The 26,063-nt window shown below is 39.6% G+C and overlaps 4 protein-coding genes across 4 annotated transcripts; all 4 read right to left on the bottom strand.

Annotated features, from left to right (window-relative positions):
- Positions 1 to 1,753: 1,753 nt before the first annotated feature.
- On the bottom strand, positions 1,754 to 26,063 carry LOC144637877 (Fanconi anemia group C protein-like). The gene is made up of 17 exons (XM_078496970.1): positions 25,813 to 26,063; positions 25,004 to 25,094; positions 24,418 to 24,629; positions 23,806 to 23,870; positions 23,265 to 23,361; positions 22,970 to 23,016; positions 22,279 to 22,352; positions 21,103 to 21,170; positions 11,831 to 11,917; positions 11,676 to 11,731; positions 11,204 to 11,297; positions 10,663 to 10,738; positions 9,951 to 10,035; positions 4,237 to 4,327; positions 3,791 to 3,865; positions 2,954 to 3,154; positions 1,754 to 2,343 (listed from the first exon to the last, which is right to left on the bottom strand). The coding sequence occupies exons 1-17, from the start codon at positions 25,969 to 25,971 to the stop codon at positions 2,026 to 2,028; spliced, it is 1,896 nt and encodes a 631-aa protein (XP_078353096.1). The 5' UTR covers positions 25,972 to 26,063; the 3' UTR covers positions 1,754 to 2,025.
- On the bottom strand, positions 7,263 to 8,767 carry LOC144639138 (galanin receptor 2a-like). The gene has a single exon (XM_078498385.1). It carries the CDS (start codon positions 8,440 to 8,442, stop codon positions 7,456 to 7,458), a length of 987 nt encoding a protein of 328 aa, XP_078354511.1. The 5' UTR covers positions 8,443 to 8,767; the 3' UTR covers positions 7,263 to 7,455.
- Positions 15,727 to 16,860, bottom strand: LOC144637913 (uncharacterized). Its single transcript, XM_078497001.1, has one exon. It carries the CDS (start codon positions 16,680 to 16,682, stop codon positions 15,765 to 15,767), a length of 918 nt encoding a protein of 305 aa, XP_078353127.1. The 5' UTR covers positions 16,683 to 16,860; the 3' UTR covers positions 15,727 to 15,764.
- LOC144637914 (uncharacterized) lies at positions 17,692 to 19,937 on the bottom strand. The gene has a single exon (XM_078497002.1). The coding sequence runs from the start codon at positions 19,056 to 19,058 to the stop codon at positions 18,153 to 18,155; it is 906 nt and encodes a 301-aa protein (XP_078353128.1). The 5' UTR covers positions 19,059 to 19,937; the 3' UTR covers positions 17,692 to 18,152.

Below are 26,063 nucleotides of genomic sequence, written 5' to 3'. Positions count from 1 at the left end.
CACAAAAAAAATCGATCAAAACACTATCACGTGAAATAACTTGCCAACGCGTAACTTTTATTTAAATGGTAGAACACAAAGGTTTCACTCGCATATTTCAAAATGTAAACAAAACACTAATAGATACGAGGCTTGGCTCTGAGACGGTGAATAAGCCGGAAAACAAACTGTTAGAAACTAGACGTTGACCATAAACTGCATATTATATACAGTAGCTACCATTATGAGGTAAATTTTTAAGAATCGTAGAAACAGGTTCCTTTTTTGTCTGTCAGATTCGCGATTCCGAAAAGAGTGGGCCCAAGTTGGTTTACATAGGATTGTTGCTAAGCAACGCGCGTCACGTTGATGTGACAACTTCTGTGATTTGCCAATAAGATTCGCAAACTTTAAGTTCATATTAAGTGGACGATCTAAAACGGTACCTGTACCACCGACTGCTACTGAATGACTCCATCATTCACAAGCGTTATATTAAAAAAATCGAACCGCGGCGAAAATTTCGGTCGTAGCCGCGTAGAAATATAAGATATCCATTTACATGTTTACACATTTAGACAGGACATTTTGTGCACTAAAAATTAGGTGTTCGGGTAGCTAGAAGTGGTGGATTTGGCGGTACTCGAGAAGTGGGGGTGTGGTGGGTGGTGACAGTTTTGGCCCCTTAAGACTTAAACTCTTTAGGCATTATAAGCATTTTATTATGAGCATTTTATTTTTATTTTAGCATAGGGCAAATAATTTCTCTTTGCAGAAAACTACCTATAAGGTAGACTTTTGGTAATTGAAGGGTTCATATCACACGTTTTAAGACTAAAAATGTATTTAAATATCTCAAATACCATTTTAACCGATATTTATTCACTCATTTCTTGCATAGTCACATGACATTAGACATCTGTTTACTCGAATACGTTCCTTTGATGAATGTCCGTTTTTTAACGGATCAACACGAGTAAATCAATTGTTTATCGTGTGCAGAATGCATAAAACAGTCTTGGGCCGAATCAATTTGCAACCGGTCCGGTGTAAACATATAGCTCATGGGTTATAATAGCCAAATATATGAGGCGAGCGGGACAACATTTAGTGACTCTGCAAAGTTTATACGGGTTAAATACTTTGAATTAATTTAGGATGTACATTTGAATATACAGGGATCGAGACTAACAGTAGCCAACTAGCCAAAGACTACTGAAATTTAGGTTTTGGCTACCAGGTTTAGCATTCCTACTAGCCATTTGGCTAGTAAAAAACTCAGAAAAGTCAACATTCTTGATAGAAATAAATATATCTGACTAGTAAAAAATTACTTTTGGCTAGTAAAATCTGACATGTCACTAGCCAATAAACCAGTGAGTTAAAAAGTTAGTCCCGAGCCCTGATATAGAAGCATCTTTTTCAGATAATTATGTACGTATCATACGATTGCGTGGTAAAATATTTCGTAACTGAACAAAACTTTTAAATTTCCACAATATTCACCCTCCAACCATCGTTTCAGAGATTGCAACTGTCAGCCTCTCAACTCATTATGTTGGTAGTAATTCAGCTTCTCGCGCGTCAATTTATCGCTGGCTCGAGTGATATCATACACCAAAACATAGCATATGTTTCTCAATCGTTAAATAAAAACTCAGACGTGACGACAGTCAGTTCAGTTGGAACACCCGAAATTGTTCTCTGCATTTAATACTTGACTCTTGACATATCGATAATTTATGCGTTACATGTGAAGTTAATGTTCCTGAATCTGCCACTCAAAAGGGCCAGGCGGTATGTTTACCATAAAACTTTAGGTTGACAATTTCGTAAAAGCCTTGTCTTGTCTCTCGTACGTTCAGTTCATGTTTGGTGTATGTTTGAAAAGTAGCTAATTTTTCCATTCTTTGCCTTGAAGGTCCCTGCCTACGGGTCTTTTTGCTAGCAGCAGCCCAGCAGTACTCCGAATCCCGAATTGCGGGATTTTCTAAGTATAACGCTCGGCTTGCAAAGCGTTACATAGCGTCAACTGGAGTGTGCCACTCAGCTATTATCCCCTAGCTTGTCCTCAGCTTGTAAAGCGTTAATAAGCTCTTCAGTTCTTGTCAGCAGGTCTTTTATTGGTGTGTCACTGTTACTTATTATCTTCGGTTCAGTCGTCACAGCCAAGTTTGACAAAGGCGCCTCTGCAAGTTGTCTCCTTGCGTGGTCAAGCAATTCAGAGATTTCTTTTATCGAAAGCAACCAAGCTTTCTTCTGCTCAGTTGACGAAGCAGATGTTGATTTCTTTTCTAAAATATTATCTTCCAATCCGTCCAACACAAATGACAAACGCATAAGGGCGGAAAAACCAGGCGTGAGCTAAAACGCAAACAAAGAGAAACGAAACGCTGATTACTCGATATACTTGCAATCCCAAGTTCAAGTCCAGGATAACTTGGCGTACTTCGTATTTTTTTAATCGGTTTGTAAAGCAACGTTTGAAAATTCTTTTCCAAGCGAAACACAAGGTGGGCTCTAGGTCAGAATCCCGTTTTTTCCTTCCTCTTTCCACTTATATCTAGAAAAATATTTACTTAACTACGCTTGCTCGGGACCGTACTGGCAGAATGGCCGTTTTCACACGAGAAGACGGACAAGTCGTCTGACGATTTGTTCATCCAGTGTGAATTTAAGACGGCTTTTGTGCGAGTTGTCCGTCTAGAAGACCAATTTGTCCTCGAAAAATCGTCCCTTAGACGGCCAAATCGACGGACAAATTCAGACGACTTGTACGTCCAAAATCGTGTCCGTCCCGTTTTTCGTGTCCGTCTCTAGTGTAAAAACGGCCAATATCGGCCCTCGGTCTTTTTGGTACGGAAAAGACCTGTCCACCGAGGGCCGATATGGGTCAGTATGGCCCTCTTCGCACTTGGTTAATAAGATGTATATGTTACAATTATTAAGTAAAAAACAATATGAAAAAACTTGCCATTTGGATAACATCCCTGAACACCAAGTGTCCACCAAGGGCATTACACAGGAACACCAGCAACAGTCTTCCCAACAAAATGGCCGCCTCCGAGGCACGTAACACAGGGCTTGTAAACAAAATGTACTGGACATCTGCAAATTGTAGCCTGCTCTTTGACTTGAGAAGACGCAAAGGATGAAGAATTTCTTTCAATGCTGCCTAAAAACCATTTGACAAGATATCGACAAACTGAAAACTGAACAGTTTCCTAGGAGCGCTAAACAACTTCAAACAAATTTCATTAAAATTGAAGTCGCTGTTAACGCAAACGCAAGCGCCGACGCAAAAAATGGAGAATTATTAATTTTTTTTGTGCCTCGCTTCGTTTGCTTCTGCATTTGCGTTACAGTAGTTCACACGTGTGTTTCCTTGCGTTTGAATATGCGTTTTCGTCGCAGTGTGAGCCATGTTTAACGCAAATGCAAGCGAAAACGCAAGCAAGTGAAGCGTGTCTTGTCCGCCATCTTGGAAAAAATACTTCAACTGCGCCTGCGTATCTTAACTTCTTTGCGTTTGCGCTCTACGTGTGAACGTCGCTTGCGTTTGCATTTGCGCTTGCGTCGCACGTGTGAACCAGGCTTTTCTGCAACAGTATTTCTCTGTCACTGCCATGCTGTATGTTGTATATACTCAAACAAGTAACAATATACAAATGTCGAGCCTTTTGCGTCTTTAAATGTGGCCCGTTGGCGAATGGATTATTTGCAAGATTTCACTGTACCTACAAAGCGATCCCAAGCGTCCTTGCGAACTAGGCTAGTGCCCGGTCTCCAAATAGTTTATCGTATTTCTTACCTTTAAGGAAATATGTTTGTCTGACAAAGGAGGAACATGAAACCAGCATAACATATTGATACATCCATCTAATACCTAGCCAAAACCAAGAGTATATCATTCTCTTTGCTTTAACAAATAAAGAATTTGAAAAAAAGGCTTCTTGATTTCTTCGGAGGAACCAGACATAGTTTTAGTTCTATGGTTTTTTTAGATTTTCTTTGGTTTTTAAAGAAAATTAGGTTAATAAACATTTCATGGCAGGTCCACACCAGCCTTTAGATTGCCACATTAGACATGCCTTAACAAAAAGGATATGTATGTATGTAAAAAGCCAAAGCCATGTCATAAAATACGATGGGAATTTGAGAATATAACTGAGAAAAAACATTGAAAAAACATAGAAATCACCACCACACATTTTATCAAGTGTTTTTATGACAAGCATGTCTACACGTTTGTCTTACCTCTTCTCCACAGCTTGATAGTGACAATCTTAGAACTACGCTTTCCCAGGAAGGAAAACACCAAAGCGTCTTCCATACGGCGAACAGTTTACTGCAGAAAAATAAAAATAAACATGTAATAACAAATCGCACAGCTAGTAAGACATACTTCTCACACAGCACCGGTATGCTTACGATAGATCAGAATGAAAAAAATATTTTTTTCCCGAATTATCCTGTATTAAATAATTTTAGGTGCGAGTAAAATCCAGTATTTTCATTCTATGTATGCAGCACGAGTGTTATCTTCGGAGTCCACGTCTGGGGAAATTCGGAAATTCCACAACTTGGGGGCAGGAAGTTGAGGTACTACCCTGGAAACGATATTAGAAAATCCGTCTCCTAGTCTGGGTGAGAGGGGGTTAGGACGAGAGTACGGCTGACATTACAGACTATCCGTCTCCGAGAATTGACAAAGCCAGCCGAGCGGTCTACACAGGGTTGTTACTACGCGACATGACGTTTTACACCTGGTGATATGTTGACATGACAACTTCTGATTATGCAATAAGAGCGGAAAAACCTTCAATGTACTTCTAAAGCACTGGCGCAAGTAGTCGCAAGTTCAACTTGCGTTCAGACTCGCGTTGGGTGGCCAAACGGACACGCAAGTTTAGTCCAAGTGCACGCAAGTTTGCAAAAAGACATTTAAAATACTACGAGGTGCAATTCAGTATTTGAAGTAAACTGCAAAAAATTGCGTTGACTTAAATGTAAATTTGATATCGACCAAAGTGAACGCAAGTCAACGCAAGTCCTGGCCAAAAGCAAGTAACCGCAAGTTTTCAACTTGCATCTATTTGCGTTGCCGTTTGGTTAGGGCTTAAGAGGCTGTGTAAGATGAAACAATTGGCACCCGTCTGAATGTTAAATTACAGTTTTTCGGAAACACCTAGGAACAGTACCCAGCCGATGCTCGTAAAGACCCGAAGAAGAAAAGATTAACTTTTAACGTTTCCGACAAAATAAAATAGAACATCTAATTTATATATCTTTTCCTATTAAAACTGTCATTTGAAAGAGCTATGACTAATGAGTTTGGGTGTATTACCGCATTATCTCACTTTACTATACGCCTATTTATACCTGATAAAAATAGCATTTTACTACGAAGAGGAGACTTTTGACCAGGTGTAAAACATGGCATTGTAATCCATCCATTACGCACTTTCAGTTGATTTACTATTTAAAAATATGTGATAAATATGCAGTATTTAATGAAAAGATAGGCAAAAACATTTAAGTAGGAAATTAATTGTTTCTTTTTAAAGATTGCGAAATTTCCATGTCCAATCAATTTTGGCAGCAAATCTGACAGAAAATAAGAATTTGAATTAGAATTTAAAACATGTCGTAAATGATTACCTTCGTTTTTTCTTGATTAGTACTTCATAATCGTCATAATTACATTTGCAAAGAATCACAAATTGCATAAGATAAAGCCGACAGAAATGGCAATTTGTTCATTCAATTACATCAATGAATAAATCAAAAATTCATTAGTGTACATTTAGCTTAACGATGTAAAAAATCAGGCGAGTCGTGTTTTATCTTAAGTTTACTTCCATTTTATTGTTTTGAAGAGAACACCTTCTCGATTCTTTTCGCACGATTTGCAAAACCTTACAGGCATACCAAGAACACTAGAAAATCGACGCGTCGAAAATGGTTTGATTTTGTTTAACAATACTCGCAAGTGATAGGAGTTTATCAGGAATTTAGGATGAGTAAAAATAGAGGGGATTAAAACAGTCATGTTGCAGGTCTCAAAAGCCGGAGAACTTGTAATTCCAGGGCCGTATAGCCAGGCTTTCGGCATAGACGATAAAGAATCTGCGAACGTCGAGAGAAAGAGAAACTAGAAGGGGTTGTGGAATGCACCCCAGACATTTTTTTAAAATCTAAAAGCTCTGAAACGCTTTTTTCAGCATTTTCATAATGTATTTCTTTCGCAAAATCAATCTCGTTCAAATAGGGATTATTTTGTTTTTAATTTTGGGTTAAAAATCTCGGCAAGGCAAGTCCCTCGTCTTGCCTTTTGCTAGTTACGTCCCAGAATTCTGCTCAGTGGTCTTCTAGTGTAGCAGCTGCTACTGTTTTTGGAGGCCAGGGGCAGTGTTCCTGTTGTTTGTCATAATAATAATGTTTTATTAGGAAGCTTTCATTCACTTTCGATGTGATTTTCCAAATGTTCTATCGAAGGGTAGCGAGCCATTCATGTAATTACAATGCAAAAATGGAAAAGCAAAGCTCACTTTTTTTAAGTTTCACTCGGACTGCTTTGAAATCTCGCAACAAATGACTCTCGCACGCACGATGCAGCGGTACCTTTATTGAAACATTGCTTTCTTGATTATATCTTTAGTTATAGTCCATCAACGTTTCGGTTTATTTCATTTCCGGCGTGAATTACACTTTATAGAAAATAAACCCTGTAACGCTAATGATTCTAATGAATAAACATTACAATTTCACATTAAATCGAATAACTGTAAGAAAGAAAATCTCTCAAAACATTTTTTTTATCTAAAACTTGCAGTAATACGAGAATATTGATCTCTTTTGATCTATCTGTTTTTACGGCTTCTACTTCTGCTGTATCAATGCTAAACTTGGCACGAGAAAGAAAAACTGAATAAGAGGGAATCAGATCTTTGCCTAGTAGGCAAAAAAACATCGTTTTAATTATCTATTGATAATTTTAAGCGAAGATCTAACATAGGCTTACGGCGAGCGAGCCATTTATCTTTCAAATTCGATTCGTATTCTTGTGAATTTAAATTCAGCATCGTATTAGTTACGTTTCATGCTAGTTTTTCGATTATATGGTGTTATCAAGACAATTGACTTAATATCTTTATTGTTCCCATTGCCTTGACAAAGATGATTCCTTGTGAAATCAGGATAATTTTTTACGTCTTCATCAAAGATTACATCTTTCTCACAACTGCTGTTGATTGATTGTTCTCTCTACTTGGTAGGCCTCGTTAACATCAACGTTTTTTTCTAAATATACAGTGGTTTGACGATTGGAGAAATATCGTTTACGCCCTTTCGCCTCACTTGACGCCAAGATGATCGCTGTCGTTGATGCCGAGATTAAAACAGGGCGGCTTGAGATTTGAAGAGCGTTGTTAAGGTCTTAGTAGCTACACCAAGTAACAAGCACTAATTGTCATTTCAAGCGCATTTGACACAGTTTTTAAAGCCATTTTTTAACTCTTTGTGCAAACTGCCGTATATAAGGGGATTTAGCGCACTATTGGCAATAGGGAAGATATTAGAGATGGTAAAAATGTACAGAGAGTAGTTCTGCTTCTTTAAGTCGCCATAAGTAAGCCAGAAATACACGACGTGTTGGGGGAGCATACAAATAGCATACAAGATAACCAACCCTGTTAACATCTTCGACATGTTGTTTTCTCGTCTTCGCCTTTGTCTTACACTGGCGTTCATGACATTAGCAATGGAATTATCATCGTTATTTGTGGTCGACGAACTTGGCAATACGCGTGCGCGGCTCTGTTTCACCTTGATAACAGTAGCAATGGACAGAATTACGATTACCACAAGGGGAACGGCATACTGGATGAGGAAGATTGACACCCAGTACACCTGACCGTACGGTTTTCCCACTGGCCAAACTTCATCACAGAATACCTTGTCTTGATACTGCATGGTTTTCGCCACAAGTAGAACTGGTAGACCCGTTAATAAAGAAGACAGCCATATAACAGAAATCACGATGGCTGTTGTTTTGTAAGTCATACCGACGCGTACGTGAAACGGGCTGGCTACAGCTTTGTAGCGCAGAAGCGCGATACACAGCAGAGTTTCCACAGTGGAGCAAAGGCACGCTGGCAAGACGGCGTACGAAAGCTTACAAACGGCATCACCCATTTCCCAACTGTAGTTATTCTCGAAAAAGGACAGCTGTGTCGGGGCGTAGAGCGCCACGAAAATGAAATCTGCCGCAGCAAGGTTAAAGACTAGCATATTAGCAGTTGTTCGTAACCGCTGCTTTAGAATGATGGCTGAGCACACCGCGCCATTCCCGAAGATACCTAGAAAAAGGATGGTGGAGAACAGGATGCGAAATACCCACTTCATAGTTGGAGTGGTTAGATCACTCCACGCATCAGGCGAAGACTGATTACTTGCGTTCATCTTTAGCTTGATACTTCGGTGCTTGATCAAGTATCTCAAGCTAAATCGACCAAGGCACTGGTTTCAAAGATTTTAGCTTGATCGCAATGAATGACCAACTGGTGAACGATGACCCGACTTCGCGAATGTCTCTCAAGCACGTGGCAGATATGACTCAATTGATGAACTTGAGGACTTAAGAGAAATATCTCTTTTTAAAATGACAAAACGCCCAGCACAGAAAAGACGTGATCTACTCAAACGCTCTATCTTTTGATGTAGCCATCAAGACGACTCGCTCTTTACAGTGACGGATGCTATTAATGATCGCATATCTAAGCGGTACAATATAACCATTTGCATCTAGATCACTATCTTGTCCCCGCCTTTAATCAAACATTCAATCAAACGTTTAGAAAATATGAATCAGTCAGTAATTTTAAATCAGCACAACAAAAAAGCTATTCCGCATTGTAGGCGCCTTTTTTTAGCAATCTCAAGTCAAATTTTGCGGCTGCTTGAATTGGAAAAGTTGTGAGATCTCTATCACCTGCCGACTTCTAACAAAACTAGTGATTACATATTTGAATAAAATCAGAACCGCAAATTTCTTCATATCTATAAAATCAGTTTTTTGTCATCTGAAACTCAAACATCGAAAACCTTTTTAAAATAATTATTTTATCACTTTATAGTTCAGAGTACTTTTTTAAAAAAGAATGAGAACCATTTAGAAAGAAAAAGAGAAGTTCCACCAAGACATCTCTTATCATCTGCTTACAAAAGCCGTATTTTTTAAATTAGGGCCATTCAGAAAAAACAAAAATTAGGCTTTTAGTCCTACCAAGCCATCTCATTACAATTATAAGATGTTTCAAATAAGTAAGCGCCTTAGCGGCTTATTCAAAAGAATATTTACACCAAAAACACTTAGTTTGACCTAAACAGACGCTCTTGCGGCACAGGAAAAAGAGCGTGTTTTATATTTACATTCGAAAGACTCACGGTTTTGCGGTGTCTACAATAAATGTTCGTGAAACGAGCATGAGGCACGCCTATGCGAAGAGTTTTGTCACGCGTGTTTCTGGTCACGCTTTGGTCACGCGTGTTTCTTCGCGATTGCGCCGATCTTCACTGAGTAAGTCTAAAAACTGCAATAACGAAGCTATTGATGGCCTATTCAGAGAAGTCTGAGCTCCTTAGAAAATTTCGAAAACGGATATTTTAGGCAGTTGAGAACTTTCCGGGCCAACCTTTCCAGGAAAGTCTATAGCAGATCAGAAGTGTTGACTCTAGGCAAGAGCTCATTCTACTGGGAAATTGCATATAGGTTCATGCTTAGTCCACTAAGTACAATCTAAGTTCACTGTGAATGTACATACGTAAGCCCCACTTGGTTACTATAGAAACCTGCCCAATTAAAGAAACAGTGTCACGGATTTTAGCCAAATTTAGACATAAGACATACGCGACACGACTCTTTTAAATAGCGGCGTACTCAAGAACATTTTCAAAGAACTTTTACCCACCTTTTCGTTAATTTATTTGTTAGCAGCTCCAGTTCCATGTCAATACTTCGCAAATTGCAAAGAATGGATTCTTCATCTCCTAGATCTAAAGCAAAGACAAAAGATAAGTTCAAATCTGCCATTTTGCTGGATTGCTGTTTTTTTTTGTTGTGCAGGGGCGGCAAAAAAAAAAAAAATAAAAAAAAAAAAATTTAAAATCTTTTAAATAAAAAAACCTTTAAAACCAAATAGACGCGGCGCTTATTCGAGAGAGGTATGTGGTAAGTTTTTCTGAGTCCAGTGGGCCCTAGTCGAAACCTAGTTCAGACAATCCCTGAACTTTTTCTTCTGCGCGTCCTTTATAGAGGCTGAACCCAGACCTGGGTTAAGCTCCTATAAAGGACGCGCGAAAGAAAAAGTCCAAGGACTTGAAGGGACCTAAGACTATTACTACTCCCTCTGGATCCGATGGGATGCTAGTCCATCGCAGGTTACTCCAAGCATTTTGTCATGTTATTGTAACAGTTCACTGGTAGCTATTTGTGCTCCTGAGCGGAGAGGAGAACACAATCCAGTGACCTACTGCCAGGGCTCGAACCTGGACAACTCGATCCGCATAGAAAACTAAAAACGTAACTGCGCGTTAAGAAGTTTTCACAAAGGTTAATTTTTTTCTTATTATGTCACACACGTTTCTATATAATATGTGATATTCTAAGCCAGACTGACTTACCATGCGGATTTAACGCTAGTTTTCGAACAAGCGACCGACAACAATCAGGAAAAAACTCAGGAAATGTGGCGAGAACCTAGAAAAGATGAACACAGTTTTAAAAATTAACTCTGAAAAAGCGCAAAAAGGAACACATAGTTTGTCTCAATAAGCTCATAAAATTTTTGAGTGCAGGAGGTCCCTCTCAAGAATTTGTGAGTACCCTCCCCCACCTCTCGTCAGTAAAACCATGTCTTGTTGTTTCTCGAGATCAAAAGAAAAACAGGAAGTTTGAATTCAAAACTCGTTATAAAGAATGTGCCAACTGATACAGTTTGTGTTCCATTTGCCTGTCACGCACTTTTTGGGTTGCGTTACATTTCCGTGTACATCCAAGCAGCATTACGGCCGAGGGTTAGGGCTTTGTTTTACAATTTAGTGGTAATTTGCACATCACGTAGCTGTTGTCTTGGGGCAGTTTGCGCACGAGTATCACCATCGCAACTTAGCTATGGCTAATACGTTTGTGTCATATATAGATGGTTGTTTGACCGTGACGCACCTGTCCTTCTTTACATTCCTCGACGCACATTTCACTAAGGACTGACATGAGCTTTGCAACTTGCGTATTTCCATCAGATTGGGCAAGAAATGAGCTGGAAAATCAAACAAAAAGCAAGAAATCGATAAGTTAAACTGAAAGTGTAAACAAAATTATTACATTTACATTGATCAAACCAACAAACAATGACAAATGGATACATAAATATATGTACGTGGATGAAGGAGGAAAGACGCGAGTGAATGAGCAATTTTTATCAAGTGTTGAAAGTGTTGATGTATTTTGCAATGTCGTAATAAAAAGGTTTTGGGTACGCTAAAACCGAAGAGTACAAAACTGAAGGTAAACTTATTTAAAATCCCAAATGGCAAGAGTGGAAGATTTGGTTGGTTGTCTTTGATGTTTGTTTGTTTGTTTGTTTGTTTGTTTGTTTGTTTGTTTGGCTGGTTGGTTGGTTACAGTTGGTTCTCACCTGAGAATAGCAAACGCTACAGCAAAGAATTCTGGATTCTCCGCGCAAGCACAAAGCTATTGAAAAGAACACACGATCAGAACAACTTGTCTTAAGCAACGAGAGGGAAAATAAAAATGACTCGTAAAAATATTCGGCAGTGTTGATGTACTTACTACTTCACTTAAAGAAATGACACCCTTCAGTTGCTTCCTGGAAATGTACGGCCGCTGAATGGCTGATATCTCGATAAAATCTAAAATCTAAACAACAAGAGAGCGTTTGTTGATGAAATAAAATAACAATCTGGTAGGAGATACCGTCGTTCAAAAGCTACGTTAGTCGTTTAATTACAAATAAAAAAAATAAGATAAAACTATATATATATATTTTTTTTTGTATTTTATTTTTTTTAGAAATTACAATGACAATAATACATACAAGAACCTAATGACAATGCTACAGACACAAACGAATTACAATATTAAACAAGCCTTGCACAACGTGACTTAAACTTAGTACAAATTGAAAGGACCAAATAAAAACAAAAAAACAAAAACAAACAAACTGCCTCCGACAGCGGGTACAGATACAGGTAATTTTTGGTTAATTTACTACAATAAGAATAAGAAAAAGAAAAAGAAAGGGTGACAATTAAAAAGGATTTAATTAGACATTAAACCTAAGGTGATAATAGAGGGAGCAGAGGCTCCCACTTCGTATAATGGTAATTTAGATTATTGTTCTCTCTCGCAATGAAACGTTCCAGTTTGTAAGTATTCTTAATACGTTCTAATAAAAGTCTTGGTGATAAAAATTTGTCATTTAATTTGAAAAGATACAGGAGATATTTGCTTTCAAGAATGATATAGTTCATCAAAGAACTGTGAGTTTCTTTATTACTTATTCCAAATAAAACATCTGTGATTTCGAAGTCCTTAGAGACTTTTAATTGGTCTCTAAACAAGTTCACAACTTCATTCCAGAACATCCTAACTCGTGGACAATAGAAAAAGAAGTGTTCTATAGTTTCTATGTCCGCTTTACATAGGTAACATAATGGGGAGTCGACTATTTTGAATTTATGAAGCGACTTGTTTGTGTAGAGAATCCTATTTAATATTTTGTACTGAAATTCGCGTAGTTTTGTACTCAAGGTTACTTGGAATGGTAAAAGGAATATGTCTTTCCAGTTTAATTGAAAAGACTCGGTATTAAAAAGATCTTCGTATTTCTTTATGGCAGTGGGCGCATGTACAATTTTAGAGATCAGGCTGCTATACAAAGATTTTGATTGCAATTTTTCTACTTCGTTTTCTTCGTTGTTAATTTTGATATGAAAAGTGGAGAGATTTAGTGGATGTGTGTGAAAAGGTATAAGACCTCTGTTTGCGTATAAAGTATTTCGCCAATGCAATGGAAGAGCCTTGTATATACTGAACAGTAAGAAAGTGTCTATGGGTGAAAGAGCCGATCGCAAAGGTTCTTTTTTAAACACAAGCTCCCCCGCACAGTCGTAGAGCTCGCCAACTTTATATAAACCATGTTCACGTATTTTGGCGCTGAAGACAGATAAAACTATATGCCGTTTTATCATTTTTTTTTTACCCTTTGTGTCCCACGCTTACTTCTAAGGTTCGCCGGCCAACATGCCACTTGCAGTGTCTTTTTTCTTTAAGTCTAACAAACAGTAGTGGCCTTCTGCTTCGGCTGATAACACTTAGCTCATCCAATAATTGTTTAAAACTAGGGGTAATCACGGGTTAGGAAGTGCAGGCCTTAATATAGACTGAAGAGTTGCCTTGTGAGGGGTCATGGGAGGAGAGGAGGTACTCGAGCGAGTTTGCACGCTTTTGAGATTGGACCAGAAGCAGGATTTAAGCTTACATTTTTAAGGCAAACACTAAATTGGCGATATCTTAAAATAGCGGAGTAGCAAATGGCTGAGATTTTCAAAAACATTTCCAGGTGAATAAAGGTCATTTTATACAGCGGATTGCTTCTGAAGTATCAGAAGTATAAAAAAATATGCAATTTTATATACCGTATGTACTCGAATAAGCACCGCATTTGGGACAAAAAAGTTAATAAGCGCCGCAGTCCGGATGCGGCGCTTATTCGAGGATTTCCGTATAATTAAAATGACACTAAAAAGCAACTCTAAAACAGTCTTTAAAATTCCTTTTCATCAAAACGCGATCTTTTGCAGTTCAAAGTTATTATGTTTTACCGCTCGCCCATTATTTTTTATATCCAAAATTCTAACAATACGTAGCTCTATTTTAATGTTAAAACATTTAACTTTGTCGGGACAGCACACGCAACAACTTTTTTCGTACTCTCTTCTTTTAGTTACGGTAGATGTTTCGTCTAGATTAGATTGTTTGTGGCCTCCAAATTTCAATAAGCCGGCGGCCGCCCTCAAATCAGCGCCGCACTTGAGGCGCGTTAATAAGTAATAAGGTATGTCCAACCTGTATAAACGCGTAGCAAAAATACGTTTCGAGTTAATGAGAGGTTTGAGAAATCGGGATTCCACTGAGAGCAAATGGCTTCATGTACTTTAACAATTTTTGTATTAGAGCGGTTTTCACTTGAGTGTCGAAAGTAAATTGCGTTTGCTTTGGTTTTGCATTACTACGCTTAGTGATTGGCTTAAAAATCACGCGCCACTTTCTCAGCCAATCAGAACTAAAACCAAAACCAATCGTGCCTCGCTCGCGCACGTTTTCCCGCGCTTCTTGCCAGCTTCATGTATTTGCTTCGAGTTTTGATTGGTTCATTGGATTGCCTGCGTCCTTTGTGATTGGCCAGAGTAAATACTTTGGTTTTGGTTTTACGACACTCAATTGAAAACTGCTCTATTACGAACTGCTCATTCTCGGAGACCCAGGGGCAGTCCATTTTTGCCCCGCCGGCCGAGCGTTTTCCAGAAAGCCTGTTCGCAGGCTAGTTAGTGGGGGCGGGGGAAAGTCTATATGAGCAAAAAAAATCGGCGAAGAAAAGTCAAGAACGAAACGTTTCTTCGCCGATTTTTTTTTTCGCTCGTATAAACTTTCCCCCTCCCCCCCCCCCCTCCCTGTCCCTGGGTCTCCGAGAATCCGAACTGCTGAGAGCGCAAGTTCGTTTAAATGCGATGAAACTTTCGTTTTCGGTTTCAATGAAGACTTCCCATACCACACGACGATACTTCTACATTATATACCTACATGAACAATACATACATGAACTTTATTTCCTCTCGAATTTCAGAGTAGCTTACTGAAGCCAATATCTGCGAAACCACATTTCGTATAATTTGTTGATATGCTGATGTACGGTCTCATCCCATAATTCTAATTGTGAAGCGCATTGAGCTTTGTAAATGCGCTAAATAGGAACCTATATCATTTATCATTCATTCATTTGTACGAAATGTGATTATACAACAAATGCGACGTAATATAATATAACTTGACCTATTACTTATGACGACTCTTCGCGCCACGTGGCACCAAAGGAGGAGGGTGAATAGGAAACGGTTCAACAATATTTTTGCCCGGATTTCGGATTCAGAGCATATTTTTTAACGGATTTGCGGATCTTGCAATTGAAGTGGATCGCGGTTTCATCCAAGTTTTGGACCCGGATTTTGGATTTTGCTTGCAATGAAGTTCGGATCGCAGATCTCAACGATCCTCTGATATGCTTTGCTTTGTTTTACTTTTTGTTTTTGGTCACGCGCAAGACTTGCCGCATGTCACGCAGTACGGAAATTCTAGGATTGTAGGAAATTTCTAATGTAGAAGTAGTTCCGGAAGATAGTTCTTTTAGTTTATCGTTAATTGGGCAAAATGTTTATTGCTTGTTAGCTAACACAAAACAACTCCACATGTGTTTTTTTTTTCTTTTGTTTTTGTTTTTTCACAAATCATGGCAACAAATAAAGTTTTGATTCGAAAGTAAGACCTTTTTTCACGGGTCGACGGATTTGGTAATTAAATTATGAAGGATCGACGGACTCGGTCATTAACGTTTGACAGATCGGCGGATTTGCATACCCCTATTCACCCCCCTCCAAAAGGCACTAAAGTGTTTGCAAAACTTTTAATGAGCTCGCGTGATCGCACGTTAGCTTTGCGTTAGTTTCTCACACCCATTAAATACATCAGGATTTTCCTGGGGTTGTTTATCACGATCTGTTGGAAATTTAAAGCAGTCATTTCCAAAGTAAGACATTAAAAACTTCTTCCAGTTATTCTGTACAGGAAACGTAAACCCTTCGAATTTCATTCGCTTTAAAGGGTATATTGACTTGTCTACTTTAGGCAGTACAAAAATATCTATCATAAGACCGTCATGCCATTTGCAACCATGAGCCATACAGTACTTATAACAGCTGTTTCTATCGCGGAGTCTTGGGTTCCAGGTTCTCTCGTATATACCAACTATTTCATGTGTATGAAAACTGCTTCGATTTTCCGGATTCATTGGAGGGTCACTTATAGAGTTCTGAAAGAAAATATCATCTGGTAACTCCTTCGATACAACTTGAAAAAATTTCACGTAGTCGTCTAAAGGAATTTCGATGTCGATATCGTAATCCCAGGGAATAAATCCATGATGCCTTGCAGCACCCAGTAAAGTGCCGTACGCTATCCAGTAGTATATTCCGTGCTTCTCAGCGAGCAGATCAAAGATGCGTAGCATTCGTGTTATGACCAGCTGCGATTGTCGAGTACGAAATTTTGTGTAGTTACGGATATCAGGACATTGCAATGTACCATCGATCAAGTCGCATCTTCCTCCAAGTTCTGTGTACAACTTTGGACACATTTCACCCCATTCGTACGAAATTTCACAATGTTTTCCCGTACGATTAACATGATAAGCAGGTTCCACGATCGAAAGTTTGTGTTTTGTTGTGAAGATTGCTGGAAGGATTGCCGTGAAGTCGATTTGAAAGACCACAGTCACGAGCAAGTATGCTGCAACTGTCACTACACTGAACAGAAACAGTTTCTTGCTTTTCTTCATAGCGAAACGCATCTTGCAGGTGAAAGCCCAGGGCACAAAGGAGTCAAGTCCGCAATTCAAAATCTCTACCGTGCAAAACGACCTTCAAAAGCTTTTCAAAGCGATCGTGTGAGCATAACTATGGTGTGAGCCGTACGTCATACAACGCCGTCATGCGATACTTGTTTACAGATCGTCTGTAGCGTGATAACTGTGGCCTCCGACAATTGTCTGGTCTGGTGATCGTATTCATACCCTCATGCGACCCCAGGCGACCATTGTCAGAATACGATATCACCAGACGATCTGCAAACAAGTATCGCATGACGGCGTTGTCTCACGTACGGCTCACACGATCGCTTTGAAAAGCTTTTGAAGGTGGTTTTGCACGGTAGAGATTTTGAATTGCGGACAAACTTGACTCCTCTGTGCCCTGTGGTGAAAGCGACTTCAGAAACTGATTTATAATATTCTTGTTTTTCTCGCATCAGTAACGCGCTTGTCACTCAGGCTTCAAAAGTCTTAATTAAATCATTTGCATAACAGTTGGAGAGCAAACAATTCTTACAGAAGTAGAAAAACAGAAGTAGAAAAACACTTAAAAGGTTTATTATAAACAATAAAGAACGAACTAACAAACAACTGCAACAATTCATTCGCACTCGAGTTCACAAGTTCAAAAAAATCACATCATCCCACACATGGAGATTTTGCCCAACTGACTTGCTATTTAACTCGTGGAGTTTGATCGTTCACTGTGATCATGACTAATACACCACACGAGTACTACGAGTAACATACGAGTAACATACGAGTAACACACGGAACATACGGGAACATACGGGTACATACAGGTAACATACGAGTAACATACGGATACATACGAGTAACATACCTGCATACCAGTTCCTATTTCATTTCACTTTAATTTACGGGGTTTTTTGCACTCTCCCCATTTTTTGCTCGCGTTCGTAAACCAAGATGGCGGCCCGTTCGACTGAACGATCCATTTCTACGACTTCACGGAAAAATAGGGGACAATATTTTTGCCCGGATTTCGGATTCAGAGCATATCTTTTAACGGATTTGCGGATCTTGCAATTGAAGTGGATCGCGGTTTCATCCAAGTTTTGGACCCGGATTTTGAATTTTGCTTGCAATAAAGTTCGGATCGCGGATCTCAACGATTCTCAGAAATGCTTTGCTTTGTTTTACTTTCTGTTTTTGGTCACGCGCAAGACTTGCCGTATGTCACGCAGTACGGAAATTCTAGGATTGTAGGAAATTTCTAATGTAGAAGTAGCTCCGGAAGATAGTTCTTTTAGTTTATCGTTAATTGGGCAAAATGTTTATTGCTTGTTAGCTAACACAAAACAACTCCAGATGTGTTTGTTTTTTTCTGTTTGTTTTTGCACAAATCATGGCAGGATTTGCATACCCCTATTCACCCCCCAGGCACAAAAGTGTTTGCAAAACCTTTTAGTGAGCTCGCGTGATCGCACGTTAGCTTTGTGTTAGTTTCTCACACCCATTAAATACATCAGGATTTTCTTGTGGTTGTTGATCACGATCTGTTGGAAATTTAAAGCAGTCATTTCCAAAGTAAGACATTAAAAACTTCTTCCAGTTATTCTGTACAGGAAACGTAAACCCTTCGAATTTCATTCGCTTTAAAGGGTATATTGACTTGTCTACTTTAGGCAGTACAAAAATATCTATCATAAGACCGTCATGCCATTTGCAACCATGAGCCATACAGTACTTATAACAGCTGTTTCTATCGCGGAGTCTTGGGTTCCATGTTCTCTCGTATATACCAACTATTTCATGTGTATGAAAACTGCTTCGATTTTCCGGATTCATTGGAGGGTCACTTATAGAGTTCTGAAAGAAAATATCATCTGGTAACTCCTTCGATACAACTTGAAAAAATTTCACGTAGTCGTCTAAAGGAATTTCGATGTCGATATCGTAATCCCAGGGAATAAATCCATGATGTCTCGCAGCCCCCAGTAAAGTGCCGTACGCGATCCAGTAAAATATTCTGTGCTTCTCAGCGAGCAGATCAAAGATGCGTAGCATTCGTGTTATGACCAGCTGCGATTGTCGAGTACGAAATTTTGTGTAGTTACGGATATCAGGACATTTCAATGTACCATCGATCAAGTCGCATCTTCCTCCAAGTTCTGTGTACAACTTTGGACACATTTCACCCCATTCGTACGAAATTTCACAATGTTTTCCCGTACGATTAACATGATAAGCAGGTTCCACGATCGAAAGTTTGTGTTTTGTTGTGAAGATTGCAGGGAAGGTTGCCGTGAAGTCGATTTGGAAGACCACACTCACGAGAACGTATGCCGCAACTATCGCTACACTGAACAGAAACAGTTCCTTGCTTTTCATCATAGTGAAATACAACTTGCAGGTGTAAGCGACTTCAGAAACTGATTAATATTCTTGTTTTTCTCGCGTCAGTAACGTACTTGTCATTCAGGCTTGAAGACTGTTAATTAAATCATTTACATAACAGTTGGCGGGCAAACCTCCAAACAATTCTTACAGAAGTAGAAAAACAGCTAAAAGGTTTTTCAGTAAACAATAAAGAACGATCTAACAAACAGCTTTAACAATTCGTTCGTACTCGAGTTCACAAGTTAAAGAAATCACATTCATCCCACACATGAAGATTTTACCCAACATCAATGCATCCAGCTGACTTGCTAACTTCGTGGAGTTAACACGAATACACTCAACGATAAGAAAAAACTGAAGTATACAGTGACGCTCTCACAGCGAAATAAATTCTGATAGCCAGAAATCTCCTGCTGAAAGCTACACAACAGAAAACCTACAAACAAGATCGGGGAAAATTGAGTCGGATTGCAAACAATGAACTTGAAAATTGAACTTTGAAAACCTATTTTTATTAAAAAATAAAAAGAACAAAGTTCACATTTTAGGGAAATGCTTGGTCGCTTCAAGATCTTTTTTGTCCGAAAATCCGAAAGGAACGTTATCGTATATTTTCTGAGATACAGTAAAAACTATTTTGAATTTTAATTTTCACCTGCTGAGGGAAATAATTATCAATGAAAGTAACATTTCTATTGCCAACTTTCGTCTTTGTTTTGCATTATTTTATTTTATTATCACATCGAACGAGTTCTAGATAGATATAGGATGAATTTATGATGTGTGCTAGCTTTTTTTCTTAAAAGGAACCTTAGTTTTCGTACAAAAAAATACCTAAGTGAACGGATCTTATTTCCTACACAATTGCGCGCGGTATATGTCTTTTTTTGTTCATCAAAACAACCCGCACTTATTTCAGTTTGTAAAAAGCAAACGAACAACTGTCACCCCGTGTTTTCAGATAATTAACTTTTTTGAAGTGTAGAGACGCCTCCGCTTAACAATTTAAATTGTAGTTCCGTAATCTCAGACTCGTCAAATTATGAAATTTGGGGGTCTTGCTTAGACTGCCCACAGCCTCTCGATTTTTCAACGCACGAAGGGGGGCGAGCGCGTGGAAGAAAGGTCCCCGCCCCCCCCCCCCCCCCCCCCACCCCCTTGCTTCTTCCGTTTTGCGCTGGCGTCCAGTTCTTTCGCCGTTCTCACCGCGCGCTCATCGATCGAAAAAACACGAAAAAATAGAGGGCTGTGGACAGTCTAGGTCTTGCTATCCAAGTCAAAGTTATATTTTAATCTCGACGTTGAAGGAACCTACATTATCAACGCAGAATTGTTTGGTTCAAAATCGGAGCTGGCTTTTTGATGCAACTTCGCTGCGACAAAAATTGCATTAAGTTGCGCAACAAAAATCGCCTGTGTAAACGGGCCTTAACACTGTCTTGATCCAACATGTATTTGATCCGCTTGTCAGCCAAATCATGCCTGCACGGCAAACACCACCACTCAGCTTGTGGAGTGCTATAAACTGTTGGTGGCATTTATCCTTTCAAGCTCAGATCACCAATTCTCCTTACAAACTGCCGCATCTTTTTATTAATTACTGTTGTTAGAATTTAGTGGTACATCAAGAAAACGTCCGCTAGTTGATCATTGTCTTAATTCTCATCGCCAGTCTGTTTACCGATGTATTGAAGTTATAAGGAGAAATAATATGCTGACCACTCTTACGGCCACCATTAGGCCACGCGGTGGCCTAATGGTTAGCGCGCTCGACTCCGAGTCGAACGGCCCGGGTTAGAGGCCTGGCCGGGGCGCTGCGTTGTGTTCTTGAGCAAGACACTTTACTCTCACAGTGCCTCTCTCCACCCAGGTGTAAGGTAGGAATTTACTGCTGGGGGGTAACCCTGCGATGGACTAGCATCCCATCCAGGGGGGAGTAGCAATACTCTTAGTCGCTTAATGCTACGGAAACCGGGATAAGCTCCGGCTGTTTGAGCCTCATGGCTCGGACAGACTTTACCTTACCTACCACTCTTACCTCTGATTCAAAGCTTGGTTGGTGCCTCTTCCACAAACTTACTCGTGCATCGTAGGATAACAACAGGTCTGCAAGAATAATATGCTGCTATTTTTTGTGATGACATGTATAAAATTACCTTCAAATCGAAGAAAACCTGTAATAATTGTTTACGCTAAAAACACTAAAGAGGTGAAAATAAACTAAACAGGAACATGAACTAATGTGGGAAAGATTGAGACGAACTACGAACTATGGCTTTAAAATTGTGATCGAAGGTCATGGAGTCAGAACCGCTAAAAGAAGCACGGTACTACACAGTCAACAATTAGAAATGTGATACGATGACTTGCAGAACGCCTTTTTATACGATCACATTACAGTTTTTTGCGCACAATCGATGAGCCAACGTTGGAGCAATGTGGGTGCAAAATTGGCCTACCATGAGTGCAAGCTATCTGGCTATCGTCCTGGTATCGGTTGTTCAAAGGTTGGAGAAAACACTAGCCAGTACGTAGATAACTAGACACATAACTCTGCTATCCATTGGATAGCGATTTCTAGTAGGTAGCGCTATCAAACTATCCCCGGGGGGGGGGGGGGTACTCCCATATGTGGCCTATATAGGTATGTGCCGCCCGATAGGGTATGGTTTTCGAGGTTCTCGGTCCTTAAATAGGGTATCATTTTTGCTCCTTTTGGCAATGTGTTCCCGGTGTGATCCTTAGATAGGGTACCTAAATTCTATTAGCTGAATTTTCTGTTCAGGTATTAGTAAAGCGATTTTATAAAGCTTTGTGTCTTGCCGTGCGCGGTTAGCCGTTATTTGGGTCGTCACGGAACGCTTCTCCTCCCCTTGAATAGGGTGTCATTTTTCGGTTTTGGGCCTTAAAAAGGGAATCAATTTTCGCTTTCTTTATCCTTAAATAGGGTCAGGGTTTGAGAACCTTGGCGGCACACCCCTATCCGAAATTTATGGGAATACCCCCCCCCCCCCTTCAACCACTAGCTTTCTTCGACGTAGCCTGCGAAAACAGCCGCCTCTCACGCTCCGATCCGCTTGCTGCGGATCGGAGCGTGAGAGGCGGCTGTTTTCGCAGGCTATCTTCGACGATTCTATTGCCCTCTTTATTAGCAAGGCCCAGGAAGCCTTTGTACGAAACGTTTTTTTTTTTCCTTTCTGAAATATGAACCTACCTTTGCTGGAAGAAACTGCTTTCAAAAACACCTGTGAGACACTTTCACAGACAACGAAACCGACTTCATTGCATCTGCAAGATAATAATTATGATAAATAAACTACAGTTTTAAATTCCTGATTTGCAGTATACAAAAATCGCAAAGCAAAGAAAAATTAACCCGTTATGGTATTCGCTTTGATACTACTCGTAGATAGTTTTGACTAATTTTGAACAACCTTTTCGCGAGTGACTTTCTATTGATTAACGGAATTTCTTGGTTAGTCAGTGAGTTTCCGTAATAATTTACGGAAGTGCCTGTATTACAGCAAAAGATATAACTATTGTATGAGTTCTGGTTTCTCTAGTACCAAGGGAAGTATCCGTGAAAAAGAAGTGTCCGTGTCACGGAAGTGCCCGAAAGGAGAGCCTGAGGTTGAACTGTATACAAAACAAGTTTGTTAGTCTCCCTCGCAGCCGTTTTTAGTGTCGTCACGCAATGCTCCTCCCCACAGGCAGCCGTTTGTGGGAAGGAGCATTGCGTGACGACACTAAAAATGGTAGCGAGGGAGACTAACATTTTGTCAGCAGTGGATTTTTTTTCTGGCTCCAAAACTATTTTAAGGACGCGAAAATGATGTCAAAAATGAATCAACTCAAATGATAATCATGAACGAGTCAGTGGCGAACAAAGAAGTGTCAGTTTATACCTTGACATCAAATCAAAACTTTTCTGACAGCAAAGAATCTTCTCCACCTGTACAAAGGAGAGTATAAGGTTGAACTGTTAGCTTCTGTTCAGGACCATTCACAGTGTTAATCAAATATATTTAGCAACAGAAGGCAGACCAGTTGGCTATTTACAACAAATACTCAAGGAGTTGAACTTAGGACTACTAAAAACAAATCCAGCTAGTGACAGGGTGGAGGAATTGGACCTGGGATCTCCAGATTTCAAGACCAGCGCCCTAAACCACTTTGCCATGCTGCCTCCACTACACTTACCAAAGGTTTGGCTTGTGTCACAGTTAGAAGAGGTAAACAGAATTCAGACAGTTCCCTGAGGCATCTTCCTGATACCAGTTTCTGTGGATAACATTCTCTATCAGAAAGAAAGACAAAATCAACAAACCAAAATTACGTGTCTGTAGCGCAAGCATTCTGAAAAAGTCTTGTAAAGGGTTCAAATTATTTTGTGGCCTTCACTTGAAGAGCTTCTAATATGCCAAAGGGGTTACTTGTGAAGTGTTCACGAATGGCCCTATAACAGGGACAAAGTGGCCATGAATCTACAGTGAACGCATTGATCAATACAACAAAACGTCTTTCCTCTTTATCCCTCTGTTTGGGGATCCTTAAGGTGGTCGCAGCTGCTTACAGGAGCTTTAAATTACAGAGTGTTACTGACCAAAATGTAAAAGAGAGTGGTTCCTTGGGAGAGCTGGTTACTTCTGAAAGTAGTCCCAAGAAGAGCTTCAGCTGTTACTGCTGTATGTGATTTGATGGAATAAATTATACATAATATAACTAACTATTGGTAACATACCTCTCTTCAGCATTCCATGTAAAGCTCCTTATTACCTCTAGATCATGACACAATGACCATACCAGCTATAGAAATACCAGGAGTAAAGAATGTGCTTAAATAGAGGTAGCATATGAATGAACAGACCACATGAATGACTGGCTAATTAACTTAACCAACTGTGAGTAAATGGCATGGCCATCTGACTGACTGATTGTCTGTCTGTCTGTCTGTCTGTCTGTCTGTCTGACTGACTGACTGACTGACTGACTGACTGACTGATTGTCTGTCTGTCTGACTGACTGACTGACTGACTGACTGACTGACTGACTGACTAACTGACTGAATAAATGACAATGTAATAGACTGACTTACTGACTAACTGACTGACTGTCTGTCTGTCTGTTTGACTGACTGACTGACTGAATGTCTGACTGACTGAGTGACTGACTGACTGACTGACTGACAACGTAATAGAATGACTGTCTGAAATGACCAACCAACCCGGCATCCAATGCAATGCCTGACCGAATGGCTGACTGATGCAATGACAGACTCTGATTGACTGACTAATGAACAGGCAAATGGACTGTATTTTTATTTAAAGCAGGTATGTGAAATTAATTACTTTACCTTATCCACCATCATTTCTGTGGACTCCTGAGCAGTGTAGCCCCAGAATTCCCCAAAGTGGTGTAAGTTACTGTGTTTGAGGACGGGTGTGGTTGCTCGTCTCAACTGTGTCTGGGCCCAAACTTTTGCCTTCCTGTTAACACTCCTTTCTTGAACTCCAGAACAATTTGTGAGCATTAAACTGCATCTCACAATACAAGGAAACACTTCATCTGTGTATTTACATGTAAATAACACAATTACATAAGTCATGTATTCCTAAAAATTAAAATTATTTATAAGTGAATTTGTCATTAGCTTGGGCTGTCTGTGCCTGCAATGCTTGTATGAAGAGTCAAAAGTTTGTAAACATTTACTCAGCCTATTGAGACTCTATCACTCTGAAATAAACTGTACAGTTAAGTCTATAATACAGATATGTTGTTGTTCAAATTTATCTCTGGTTTAAAATATTTGTCTGGTTTAATGGCAGGGTAGAGGGTTCCTTTTGGATACCTCAGTCTGTGAGAAACAGCTCTGAATTGTCTTGCTTTCAGTGAGTTAAATACAGTTATGTGATTTATGCTATCCCGTTTATTTCACCAACCTGACATTAAAATAACAGTGTTCTCATATAGTTGACCAAGAAGCTTTCCAACACTTGGAAATTTCTGTAAAATTAGCTGCGGGTTGCCTACCTGCAAAGCGATATTAATAATAATTTTCCTTACAGAGTTATTTTTTTTGAAAAACAATAGCGAAGAGGTGGTCTTAATCTCATATATTTTAATTAATTTCAGTTCTCTTCCCTTTCTTGGCAATATTATACACTTATTCAATAATTGTATAAATTTATAAACTAATAAGCATATTTTATCCTGTTTCAATCTCTTGCCCTATCTCGCAAATTCTGTTTTCCTCCCAGTTTCCCCCCTTTTTTGCATTTATCTCCCGTTTTCTCCAGGTTCCCACCCCACTGTTCCACATCCAGGGTTTCAATAAGATTCGACATTGCAGCACCCTTAGCTTTGCAGAGTAAAATCGAAAATGCCCCCCCCCCCCCTCCACTTTAATAGGGAGCTGCATTAAATTAGCTGGCGAAATCACAACAGAATACCTTGTTGGAGCTCTGTCAAGTACCAGGTCTTACTGGAAGCCTTGCCCATCACCCCATTCTTTTCCTGCACCCCCTCCCCCCCCCCCTCCTCCACAACAAAAACAAATTTATTTCCCAACTGTAGAACCATCATTATCAGCATGATCGGATTTTTGTTTTGTTTTGTTTATAAAGAAAAACAAATTTTCTTTCTGTTTTGCCCGGACTGCTGCCTTTGCCAGTTGCAGAAAGGCAATGATACCTGTAATATACCCTCACTTAAGTTTGTAATTTAGTGGTGCAAGTAACAATTTCCATACCACTTTTCCAAGATCGTTCTCGAGTTTCTTCAGAAAACTTGACAAATCTTGAAGGCACTCAAACATGTCTCGGCATTCCTCTGCGGAATTTCCTCTTCCCCATATCTTCGCAATGTCATACCATTTCTTCACGTCCTCATCCGTCAGCGATCGTGACATGTCTGATATGATCGAGAAAGAAAGGATCTGACGAAGTGTTTCGCCTGGAACAGGCTAAAAGCTAAAGTAGTTTCAAATCGCCGCCATTTTGG

This window comes from Oculina patagonica, chromosome 14, assembly GCF_052425735.1.
Source record: "Oculina patagonica isolate OP01 chromosome 14, crgOcupat, whole genome shotgun sequence".
NCBI classification, from domain to species: domain Eukaryota; kingdom Metazoa; phylum Cnidaria; class Anthozoa; order Scleractinia; family Oculinidae; genus Oculina; species Oculina patagonica.
Note: the sequence above shows the minus strand (reverse complement) of the source record. Positions and strands in the feature narration are given on the sequence as shown.